Raw genomic sequence first — 12931 nt, forward strand, 5'->3', positions numbered from 1 at the left:
TAAAAAAATAAAAAAAAATAAAAAAAGGTAAAAAACTAAAAACTAAAAAAGAAAAAAACTAAAAAAAGGTAAAAACTACAAAAAAAATAAAAATTAAAAAACTAAAAACTAATAAAAAAGCTAAAAAAACTAAAAAAAAACTAAAAACTGAACAAGAAAAAAAAACTAAAAAAAGGAAAAAAACTGAAAAACAAACGATGGGGACAAAGGGAATGTTTGATTAGCAATCACCATCAACAAAGCTCAAGGGCAATCATTAGAATAATGAGGTATAAATCTGAATACGGATTGTTTTTCCCATGGACAATTATGTGTTGCGTGTTAAAGAGTCGGTAAACCTGACAATCTATTTATATGTACAGACAATGGGAAAGCGAAGAATGCTGTATATTCGCAAGTTTTACGTAGTTAAAAACATATATATATATATATATATATATATATATATATATATATATATATATATATATATATATTCACAGGTGGGACACAGGGACACAACTACAATGGCGCGTAACTAACATGGCGCGTAACGACTTACGCGCGCGGGGGAGCTTGGGGGGCGAAGCGCCCCCACCAATTAGGTGTGGGGTGGCGTGAAAAGAGGATGAAAATATATAAGAGGTGCAAAGTTGTATATTTTTTGTAGACTGCATTGCCTGAGCTTTGAAAAGGCTCATTCAAGAAAAGAACTATTTTTAAGAGGCTCAAACTGAAGAATAATTCCATATTAACTCCAATGTTGAACTATATATCTATTCATCCGTTCTTTCTTTCTCTCTGAAACAGATTGCTCCTTTTACCCTTAATCCTAATTAAGTTAAGGCTCGCCTTTTAGGTTTACTGGACATCTGAGAGACAGCATCGATCTTCTGATCAGCAGTAAGAATGATTCTTTTGAGGAACATTAACAGACAAAGCCATGCTTGACAGCATTTTGGAGCTATCTATCTTGCTTGGGATGGAACCTTGTACTAGTGACGTCATAAACCAGGTTTTACGTTTCCAGCCAATTGAGGAATTTTCCAGGTTATTCCTGGTTATTTTGTGAATTATAGGTTATTTGCATGCAATGAAAAATGTCTTTCATTCAAAGAACCATGATAAAGTTAAATTAAATTTAACTCTTATTGCTATGGGTCTTAGTGCACAGTTATACAAGGATAAAATAAATATTATACAATATTAAAGTATACAATATACAATTTAACTATAATAATACAGCTATAAAATAGGATATACTTTGTTATACAATGCTGTGTTTCTTAGTAAACAATTTAAAAATAACAGTTAAATAGGGACAAATCCTTCTTTTTTTTACAGTGAAATAACAAAAAAATTTGGATATTTCGGTCACATATACAGTGGTCGTCATCAGCAGATAAACTAAAACACTGCAAATAAAACACCAACATTTATTGAAAATATCAAATTAATTAAATACCAAGGTTCCTAGAAATCAGGTTCCTCAAGGTTCCTAGAAAATTTTAAACCAAGGTTCCTAGAAATCAGAGAGACAATCTATATATATATAAAAATAAGTTGTATGTGTGTCTGTCAAGTGACGTCACTGTCCGCATATGACGTTATGTTCCAGGTTCTAGGTCCGAGAGGTTCCAGGTTCGAACCTTGGCTTTAGCATTAATACAGAAGAAGAAAAAAAGCAAAAAAGATAAAAACTACAAAAAAACTAAAAAGAAAATACTAAAAAAGCTAAAAAACTAAAAAAAACAAAAAAAGGGTAAAAAACTAAAAACTAAAAAAGTAAAAAAAAAAACTGAAAAAAAATAAAAAAAAGGTAAAAACTACAAAAAAACTAAAAAGAAAAAAACTAAAAACTAATAAAAAAAGACCGGGACACTTAAAGAGAAATTACAGACTGGGACACCGGGACACAAATGACGACTGGGACGTGTGTGTCGGCTGACGTCATGTTTTGTGTGTCGACTGACGTCATGTTTGTCGACAATAAATGACGACTAGGACACAGGGACACAACTACAACGGGGACGCCGGGGGGCACAGGGGGATATATAAATGACGATGGGGACACGGAATGTTTGATTAGCAATCACCATCAACAAAGCTCAAGGGCAATCATTAGAATAATGAGGTATAGATCTGAATATGGATTGTTTTTCCCATGGACAATTATATGTTGCATGTTCAAGAGTCGGTAAACCTGACAATCTATTTATATGTACAGACAATGGGACAGGGAAGAATGTTGTATATTCGCAAATTTTACATAGTTAAAAACATATATCTATATATATAAAAATAAGTTGTGGATGGATGTGTGGATGGATGTGTCAGGTGACGTCACCTGAAAAAACTGGATCAGGTGACGTCAAAACTGAAAAAACTAAAAAAGGCAAAAACTACAAAAAAAACTAAAAACTAATAAAAAAAATAAAAAAGCTAAAAAACTAAAAAAACTAAAAAAAGGCAAAAACTACAAAAAAAAACTAAAAAAAAACTGAAAAAACTAAAAAAAGGCAAAAACTACAAAAAAAAACTAAAAACTAATAAAAAAAGTAAAAAAGCTAAAAAACTAAAAAAACTAAAAAAACTAAAAAAAGGTAAAAAACTAAAAAAAATAAAAAATAAAAAAAAACTAAAAAAAAGGAAAAAACTGAAAAATAAGCTAAAATAAAGGTAAAAACCAATAAAAAACTAAAAAAAAAAAGGAAAAAACTAATAAATGACGACACTCAAAGAGAAAAAAAGGCAAAAACTAATAAATGACGACACTCAAAGAGAAAAAAAGGCAAAAACTACAAAAAAAACTAAAAACTAATAAAAAAAATAAAAAAGCTAAAAAACTAAAAAAAACTAAAAAAAGGCAAAAACTACAAAAAAAACTAAAAACTAATAAAAAAGCTAAAAAACTAAAAAAACTAAAAAAAAAGGCAAAAACTACAAAAAAACTAAAAACTAATAAAAAAAATAAAAAAGCTAAAAAACTAAAAAAACTAAAAAAACTAAAAAAAGGTAAAAAACTAAAAAAACTAAAAACTAAAAAAAACTAAAAAAGGTAAAAACTAAAAGAACTAAAAAAGAAAAAAATAAATGACGACACTCAAAGAGAAAGCGACCAGGACAAAAGGAATGTTCGATTAGCAATCAACAAAGCACCGGGACACAGGGAGTATAAAAAAAAGAAAAAAAAAGGAAAAAAATAAAGGAGAAAAACAAAACTAAAAAACGAATGTATATACAGACCGGTACACCGGGATACAAATGACGACCGGGACACAGGGAATATAAATGACGACCGGGACACAGGGACACAACTACAACGGGGACACCGGGGGAAACAGGGGGATATAAATGACGACCGGGACAAAAAAACTAAAAAGAAAAAAAAACTAAAAACTAATAAAAAAACTAAAAAACTAAAAAAAGGCAAAAACTACAAAAAAAACTAAAAACTAATAAAAAAGCTAAAAAACTAAAAAAACTAAAAAAAAGGCAAAAACTACAAAAAAACTAAAAACTAATAAAAAAAATAAAAAAGCTAAAAAACTAAAAAAACTAAAAAAACTAAAAAAAGGTAAAAAACTAAAAAAACTAAAAACTAAAAAAAACTAAAAAAGGTAAAAACTAAAAGAACTAAAAAAGAAAAAAATAAATGACGACACTCAAAGAGAAAGCGACCAGGACAAAAGGAATGTTCGATTAGCAATCAACAAAGCACCGGGACACAGGGAGTATAAAAAAAAGAAAAAAAAAGGAAAAAAATAAAGGAGAAAAACAAAACTAAAAAACGAATGTATATACAGACCGGTACACCGGGATACAAATGACGACCGGGACACAGGGAATATAAATGACGACCGGGACACAGGGACACAACTACAACGGGGACACCGGGGGAAACAGGGGGATATAAATGACGACCGGGACAAAAAAACTAAAAAGAAAAAAAAACTAAAAACTAATAAAAAAACTAAAAAATCTAAAAATCTAAATAAGCTAAAAAAGAAAAAAAAAGGAAAAAAATAAAGGAGAAAAACAAAACTAAAAAACGAATGTATATACAGACCGGGACACCGGGATACAAATGACGACCGGGACCCGGGACACAGGGAATATAAATGACGACCGGGACACAGGGACACAACTACAACGGGGACACCGGGGGAAACAGGGGGATGTAAATGACGACCGGGACACCGGGACAGGGAATGGTCGATTAGCAATCACCATCAACAAAGCTCAAGGGCAATCATTAGAATCATGAGGTATAGATCTGAATACAGATTGTTTTCCCATGGACCATTATATGTTGCATGTTCAAGAGTCGGTAAACCTGACAATCTATTTATATGCAAAGACAATGGGACAGCAAAGAATGTTGTATATTCGCAAGTTTTACGTAGTTAAAACCATATATATATATCTATCTATATTCACAGGTGGGACATAGGGACACAACTACAATGGCGCGTAACTATTATGGCGCGTAACGACTTACGCGCGCGGGGGGGCTTGGGGGGGGCGCGAAGCGCCCCCACCAACTAGGTGTTGGGGTGGCGCGAAGCGCCACCCCAACAGCTAGTATATATATATATATATATATATATATATATATATATATATATATATATATATATATATATATTATATATTTATATATATATATATATATATATATATATATATATATATATATATATATATATATATATATATATATATATATATCTATATATATAAAAATAAGTTGTCTGTGTGTGGATCTGTGGATCAGGTGACGTCATGTTTGTCCGCATATGACGTCTGAATTATTTCACACTAATACAAAAGAAGAAAAAAACTAAAAAAGGTAAAAACTACAAAAAAAACTAAAAAGAAAAAAAACTAAAAAAGCTAAAAAACTAAAAAAAACTAAAAAAAGGTAAAAATCTAATAACTAAAAAAAAACTGAAAAAAATAAAAAAAGGCAAAAACTACAAAAAAAAACTAAAAACTAATAAAAAAACTAAAAAATCTAAAAAACTAAAAAAACTAAAAAAACTAAAAAAAGGTAAAAAACTAAAAAAAAACTAAAAACTAAAAAAGAAAAAAACTAAAAAAAGGAAAAGACTGAAAAATAAAAGAGAAAAAGAAAACTAAAAAAATATGAATAAAAATATAAAAAAATAAAAAAGATAAAAACTACAAAAAAACTAAAAAGAAAAAACAAAAAAAAAACTAAAAAAGCTAAAAAAATAAAAGAAGCAAAAATCTAAAGAAGGTAAAAACTACAAAAAAAAAGAAAACAAAATAAAAAAATCTAAAAAAGCTTAAAAACTAAAAAAAAACTAAAAAAAGATAAAAAACTAAAAAAAACTAAAAAAAGGAAAAAACCATAAAATAAACTAAAAACTAATAAAAAAAAAACGAAAAAAGCTAAAAAACTAAAAAAACTAAAAAAAACTAAAAAAGGTAAAAACTAAAAGAACTAAAAAAGAAAAAAAAACTAAAAAAAGGAAAAAACTGAAAAATAAAGGAGAAAAAGAAAACTAAAAAAATATAAATAAAAATAAAAAAACTAAAAAGATAAAAACTTCAAAAAAAACTAAAAAGAAAAAAGAAAAAAACTAAAAAACCTAAAAAAAGGTAAAAACCAATAAAAAAAACTAAAAACAAAAAAAGGGAAAAAATTAAAAATTTATTTCATCATAAGTTTTCAACTGACGAAATTACAGACCGGGACATCGGGACACAAATGACGACCGGGACACCGGCACATAGGGAATATGAATGACGACACTCAAAGAGAAAGCGACCGGGACAAAAGGAATGTTCGATTAGCAATCAACAAAGCACCGGGACACAAATGACGACCGGGACACAGGGAGTATAAATGACGACCACGATATAAGTAAAAAAAACTAAAAAAACTAAAAAAAAGGTAAAAACTACAAAAAAACTAAAAAAAAAAAAAAAACTAATAAAAAAACTAAAAAATCTAAAAATCTAAATAAACTAAAAAAGAAAAAAAATAAAAAAGGAAAAAAATAAAGGAGAAAAACAAAACTAAAAAACGAATGTATATACAGACCGGGACACCGGGATACAAATGACGACCGGGACAAAGGGAATATAAATGACGACCGGGGCACAGGGACACAACTACAACGGGGACGCCGGGGGGCACAGGGGGATATAAATGACGACCGAGACACCGGGACACATGGAATATAAATGACGCCCGGGACACTCAAAGAGAAATCACAGACTGGGACACCGGGACACAAATGACGACCTGGACACAGGGACAAAACTACAAAGGGGATGCCGGGGGGCACAAGGGGATATATAAATGACGATGGCGACACAGGGAATGGTAGATTAGCAATCACCATCAACAAAGCTCAAGGGCAATCATTAGAATCATGAGGTATAGATCTGAATACGGATTGTTTTCCCATGGACCATTATATGTTGCATTTTCAAGAGTCGGTAAACAATCTATTTATATGCACAGACAATGGGACAGCAAAGAATGTTGTATATTCGCAAGTTTTACGTAGTTAAAAACATATATATATATATATATCTATATTCACAGGTGGGACATAGGGACACAACTACAATGGCGCGTAACTAATATGGCGCGTAACGACTTACGCGCGGGGGGGGCTTGGGGGGGGCGCGAAGCGCCCCCACCAACTAGGTGTTGGGGTGGCGCGAAGCGCCACCCCAACAGCTAGTATATATATATATATATTCACAGGTGGGACACAGGGACACAACTACAATGGCGCGTAACTAATATGGCGCGTAACGACTTACGCGATACGATTTACTGATTTGAAATTTTCAGGTTTTAATTTTTACTGTAGCATTGACGATGTTATAGATTCTGATGTTGTAGCAATCAACATTTTAGATTCTCGTTAGTATTTCCTACATAGGAGCTTACGCAAGAACATGGGATCTGACTCCACTTTAATGCTCCAGTGAAGTACGATCCTTTCCAGAATTCATTTAAACTACTTAAAGTATAGCCACTTTTTAAACCTAACTTTAAACAATTGCTTTGTAAATACCTACGTTATACAATTTATGAAATTCCAGAAGAATCGCCTAAGGGTACCTTTGAGTGGTCATTTGACTGAATATGTAAAAAACTAATTTGAAAACTTTTTTCGCAAAAAATTTTCAAAGAAAAGTAATGAGCTACATTAAGCTAAATAAGGACAAAAATAAGTTTACATAATATTTCAAGTGTAAAAGCGACCATAAACCATAATCAATAAATAAACGATACCCAAAAAAGAAAATTGGAAGATTAAGGGATCTACCAAGGTTAGGAGTGAAACAAGGTGTATAAATCAAACCCGCTCTGATTGTACAGTTGACGGACCAAATTATTCTCAACATATTGCTCTTTATAAAACTTTCGGTACTTACATGTTATAGCGACCGCACTCGAGAAGTGAAGTTATGTTTATGATAGGGAGATATACCAAAATATGATGAAAATGTAATACTTTAGTTACAAAATTATGGAAACAACAACAGATAATTATGGAAAGCAGGTCGCCCAAAAAGTATTATACTAAACACCTAGCCTAACCTCCTCTATATATCAAGTATTTAATTATAATATACCTCCATAGTACTTTATATCGTTCTGGCTAAGCTGATTATCTCTGAGTGGAGGCAGAAAACTGATTTCATTAAAGATAAAGAGTAAAGTATGGTCGCTATACAACGTAAATACCAAGCTTTCTATTCCTATTACAACTCAAAATTTTCCTTTTCCGTTGATAGAATGCATCTTCTCTTTACTCTTACTGACTATTAAATAAAAAAAAACTAATTTTTTTAGCTGAAAGTAAGGAGCGACATTAAAACTTAAAACGAACAGAAATTACTCCGTATATAAAATGGGTTGTCCCCTCCGCAATCCCTCGCTCTTTACGCTAAAGCTTTTATTTGTTTTAAAAAGTAGAATTGTGGCAAAGAGTCAAACTTTAGGGTAAAGAGCGAAGAATTGCGGAGGGGACAACCCATTTTATATACGGAGTAATTTCTGTTCGTTTTAAGTTTTAATGTCGACCTTACTTTCAGCTAAAAAATTTAGTTTTTTTTATTTAATTTCTGAACGTTTTTGAATTAATGCATGTTTGGTTTTGGCTCTCCGCACATAAATTATTAAAATGAAATTTGTATATTAATTCTTTTTTTGGCTAAATGGCTTTCTCTTAGTTTTGATCAGACGATTTTGAGAAATAAGGGGTGGAGAAGGAGGCCTAGTTGCCCTCCAATTTTTCGGTTGCTTAAAAAGGCAACTAGAACTTTTAATTTTTAACGAAAGTTTTTATTCGTTAAAAATATACGTAGATTATAAATTAGCAACTTACGTAACAAACTTTCATAATCTTATATTTTTATTATGTATACAAGGGGGTTTGTATCCTCGTTAATACCTCGCTCTTTACACTAAATCTTAAGTTTTGTCCCAATTCTTTAAGAATGACCCCTGAATCAGAAAGGCCGTAGAATAAATAGTTGAAATTACTAAAAATACTTTAGCATAAAGAGCGAGGTATTTATCTCCTCCTAAATACCTCGCTCTTTATGCTAAAGTATTTTTAGAGCCCCTCATATGCGTTATAATCTCTGTTCGTTTTAAGTTTCAATGCTACTCCTTCCTTTCATTTGAAAAAACGTTTTCATGTTTATTTTTCATTGTTTTCTTATAGTAATGCTAGAAAATCATGTGCCCTTTTCCTTGAATTTTTCTTCCCCCATGACAGATTCCTCCAAGGAAAGGTCCTCCAACATAGCCCCCTCCCCTCAGCCCCACCCCAAAACAAAATAAAATCCCCCTGAAAACGTCTGTACACTTCCCAATAACCATTACTATATTTAAACACTGGTCAAAGTTTGTAACTTGCAGCCCCTCCCCCAGGGATTGTGGTGGAGTAAATCATCTCCAAATACATAGTTATTATGGTTTTCGACTATGTTGAACAAAATGGCTATCTCAAAATTTTGATCCGTTGACTTTGGGAAAAAATGAGCGTGGGAGGGGGCCTAGATGCCCTCCAATTTTTTTGGTCACTTAAAAGGGCACTAAAACTTTTCATTTCCGTTAGAATGAGCCCTTTTGCGACATTCTAGGACCACTTGGTCGATACGATGACCCCTGGGAAAAAGAAGAAGAAGAAGAAAAAAAAAAAAAAAAAAACAAATAAACACGCACCCGTGATTTGTCTTCTGGCAAAAAATACAAAATTCCACATTTTTGTAGATAGGAGCTTGAAACTTTTACTTTAGGGTTCTCTGATACGCTGAATCTGATGGTGTGATTTTCGTTAAGATTCTATGACTTTTAGGGGGTGTTTCCACCTATTTTCTTAAATAAGGCAAATTTTCTCAGGCTCTTAACTTTTGATGGGTAAGACTAAACTTGATGAAACTTATATATTTAAAATCAGCATTAAAATGCGATTCTGTTGGTGTAGCTATTGATATCAAAATTCAATTTTTTAGAGTTTTGGTTACTATTGAGCCGGGTCGCTCCTTACTACAGTTCGTTACCGCGAACTGTTTGATTAATAGCCAAAAACAAAGAAAATTGGTTTCATTAAGGATCAAGAGCAAAGTATGGTCGCTATACAGGTAAATACTAAGCTTTCTATTGCGTCGTTATAACGCGTAAATATAAAGCTTTCTATTACTATTACAACTCAAACATCATCCTTTTCCGCTGATAGAATGCATCTTCTCTTTACTTTTTTGGCTATTAATCCCAGTCCAATTGACCAGGCGTTAGCCCGACATTGCTATTCCTAATTTTTGGCAGATCCTCAGTTGTAAAAGCAAATTGAGCTATTTCTGACCCTCTCTTTGGAAAATTGGAGATAATTTTTCATTCCTTACTGTAATTTGTTTCTCTATTTAGAAAGCTCCCAAGGAGCCATGTAGAAAGAAGGAGATGTTTCTTTTTCTCTTATCTCTTTTTTGTTGCTTTTCGGGACTATAAGGAAGTCAGGAAAAACTTTCTTTATTTCTTCGCTTGCATAATGAATAAGATACTCTGAAAATAGAAAGCCTGAAAGAATATGAAAGAGAGTTTTAGTGACTGATATATGGGAGAGGACCACTCTGCCAAAAGATTATTCGCTTAATAGTATAAGCTGGTTATTATTGGTTCGTTTGTGAAGAACGAGTAAACATACTATCTCAGCTTCTTTTCATGTGTGATATGTTAAACTAGGACTATTGCTAAAGAATTCAAAGATAGATAAGGTTTCAATTTACAAGCACAATGTATTATTCTTTTTTTTCTGGTGCAGAAAATAAGTATTCATATAAAAAGCTTGAGAGATTTTAGTCAGGAAAAACATTCTTAATTGCTTCGCTTGCATAATGAATAAGAAACTCTGAAAATAGAAAGCCTGAAAGTATATGAAAAAGAGTTTTTAGTGACTGATATATAGGAGAGGACCATTCTGCCAAAAGATTATTCGGTTAAGAGCATAAGCTGGTTATTATTTGTTCGTTTGTGAAGAACGAGTAAACATACTATCTCAGCTTCTTTTCATGTGTGATATGTTAAACTAGGACTATTGCTAAAAACTTCAAAGATAGATAAGGTTTCATTGACTAGTACGATGTATTATTTTTTTTTTTGGGGGGGCGGAGAATAAATATTCATATAAAAAGCTTGAGAGATTTTATAAGATTAATAAATATTGATTTTTCGCACACTTAAACTGATTTAAGCGTTACACGAACCCTAGCTTCATTCAAAAAGGGGAACAAAAGAAAGAAAACTGGAAACATAAAATGAAAGACATTCATAAATTTAAAGAATGACTGGAACTGGGGAAATAGGAGCAGTAGTATGGAAGGAAGTAAGAGGTTTTTACATGAGGAAGGGTAAGAATAAATAGTTACGAAATAGGTTGTTATTCCTATTTCATATTATTATGCTATCCAATGCTATTTATAATACATCATAGATAAAAATCTCACTAGAACTGAGAAGTAGGAGCGATAAAGAAGAAAGACAAACTAACTCAATTGATCAATAGATGCTCATTTTTAGCACACTTGTTCTGGGTTCTTTTGTAGAAATTTAAAAAGGAGTCACCTTTCTAGTTTGAATTTTGTAGCTCAAAATAACTGATAGAAAAGTACTTGAGGTTTTTAGGGTTTCCTAATGTACTAGGGTTGGAAAAAATATTCATTTGCTTATTTTTAATTTGGTTTCTAAGAGTTATTTAGCCAATATAACAGCAAGGTAAAGGAAAGAACCAGTTATTTGAAACACTAAAATTTATCAGCTTGCATAAAACTGCTGTTTCAACTAAAAAATATTTACAGTTTAATTTTTTCTCCAAATTTAATACCTTAGAAAACGTCAAAGGAATTTTGTAGTGAAGAAAGTTTGATAACTAAAATGGTATTTCCCCCCAAAAAGGTACCTAAATACTACCTAAATTACCAGAATACTATAAGCAAATTAATCCCTAATAACTTTTTATTTTATGTTTAGTTTATGTTTTGTTTTGTTTAAGTTCTCTCAATACATTGATAATACCACTATATTTCATGTATAGTATTTAGCCTTCTCTTTTAAGTATAGTTTTTTTTAAGTTTAGTTTCTCTAGAAACTAAGTTTCTATAAGTCTCTAGGTACGATTAGTACCTAAACTTATAGAAACACTAAGTTTCTATAAGTCTCTAGGTACGACTATAAAAGGCTACAAGGTTCTATAAAAAAAAAAACTAATCAAAATCAACGTTGCAGCAAGTATTGTTCTTTGCGTAATTCTGAACGCCAAGAACTTGAACGTTTAAAGGATAATTTGTCAACTCAACAACTCTAAAAGTCTATAAATTGAATTTGACTATAAGAGTCTATAAGCTTCTGTGAAAATTAGCATAAACAATTTTAAGTATGCACTACATTTATTCCTAATGTGATTTTGAAACTAAAGAACTTGACCGTTTAGACTTGGAGGACAATTTGACAATTGCATAAAAGAAATAGCGGAAATATTTCAAAAAGTGGGAGCATTTGTCTGTGGTTTGATTTTAAAGCAAAGATTATTTGTTTAAAAAAATCTTTGGATTGTTTGGAGTTTCCTTATATGCTCGAGTATGAGTCTATTCGTTTTTAGTATGTTTATTTATTTTTTTAATAAAGATGCTTTATATAATATATAAAAAGTTTCTTTAATTGCTTTGTAATTCCTTACTATTAATCTGTTATATTACATTTTCATATTTTTGATTGAATGTTATTTATATGATTAGAGTAGTTACGTTTACATTTACCAATTAAAAAATAACTTAGCCTTGTGTTTTGGCAAAAAGCTTTTGTCATTTTTGTGCATAATCTTAATTTTGGGGAATATTAATGTAAGTTAATGAATTAACGATTTAAATTTCAGTTAATCATTTTAAAAATTGTGCAAACTTATAAGAATTTATGAGTTTAATTATTTAATAAGTTTTACATTGACGATTTAAATTCATTTGTTAAATAATGAGTTATACAAACTAATTAAGCTACAATAAAGTTTTATTGCCAATGAATTGCATTTACGCGAAAATAAAAAAAATTGAAAGTAGCCATGGCGGAATTGGTTTCTTAAATGCTCAGGTAGAATAGGCTTTAACGTAGGTACGAATGCCTTTTTTTGAACTTGCTACTAAACATTTTGATCTATTGAAAGACAAATCTTCCCATCGCAACTTATATATATATATATAAATATATATATATATATATATATATATATATATATATATATATATATATATATATATATATATATATATATATATATATATATATATATATATATATAAATATATATATGTATATATATATATATATATATATATATATATATATATATATATATATATATATATATATATATATATATATATATATATATATATATAT

At 30.5% G+C, this 12931-nt stretch overlaps 1 protein-coding gene across 3 annotated transcripts in view; it reads left to right on the forward strand.

Moving 5' to 3' along the window:
* LOC136039519 (uncharacterized) overlaps positions 1-12931 on the forward strand; it is a 188915-nt gene that overhangs the window by 21073 nt on the left and 154911 nt on the right. Inside the window, exon 2 of one of the 3 annotated variants that reach the window (XM_065723319.1) lies at positions 839-1029. The exons of 1 other annotated variant lie outside the window; for it this stretch is intronic. Coding sequence is in view for 1 of the 2 variants with exons in the window: in XM_065723317.1 (XP_065579389.1) it covers positions 9613-9627 (15 nt within the window). In the remaining variant the exon portion in view is untranslated. Of the gene's footprint in view, positions 1-838; positions 1030-9477; positions 9628-12931 lie in introns of those variants that run through there. One more of the 3 variants, XM_065723317.1, reaches the window with a different exon arrangement.

Source organism: Artemia franciscana, chromosome 19, assembly GCF_032884065.1.
Source record: "Artemia franciscana chromosome 19, ASM3288406v1, whole genome shotgun sequence".
Classification (NCBI taxonomy): Eukaryota; Metazoa; Arthropoda; class Branchiopoda; order Anostraca; family Artemiidae; genus Artemia; species Artemia franciscana.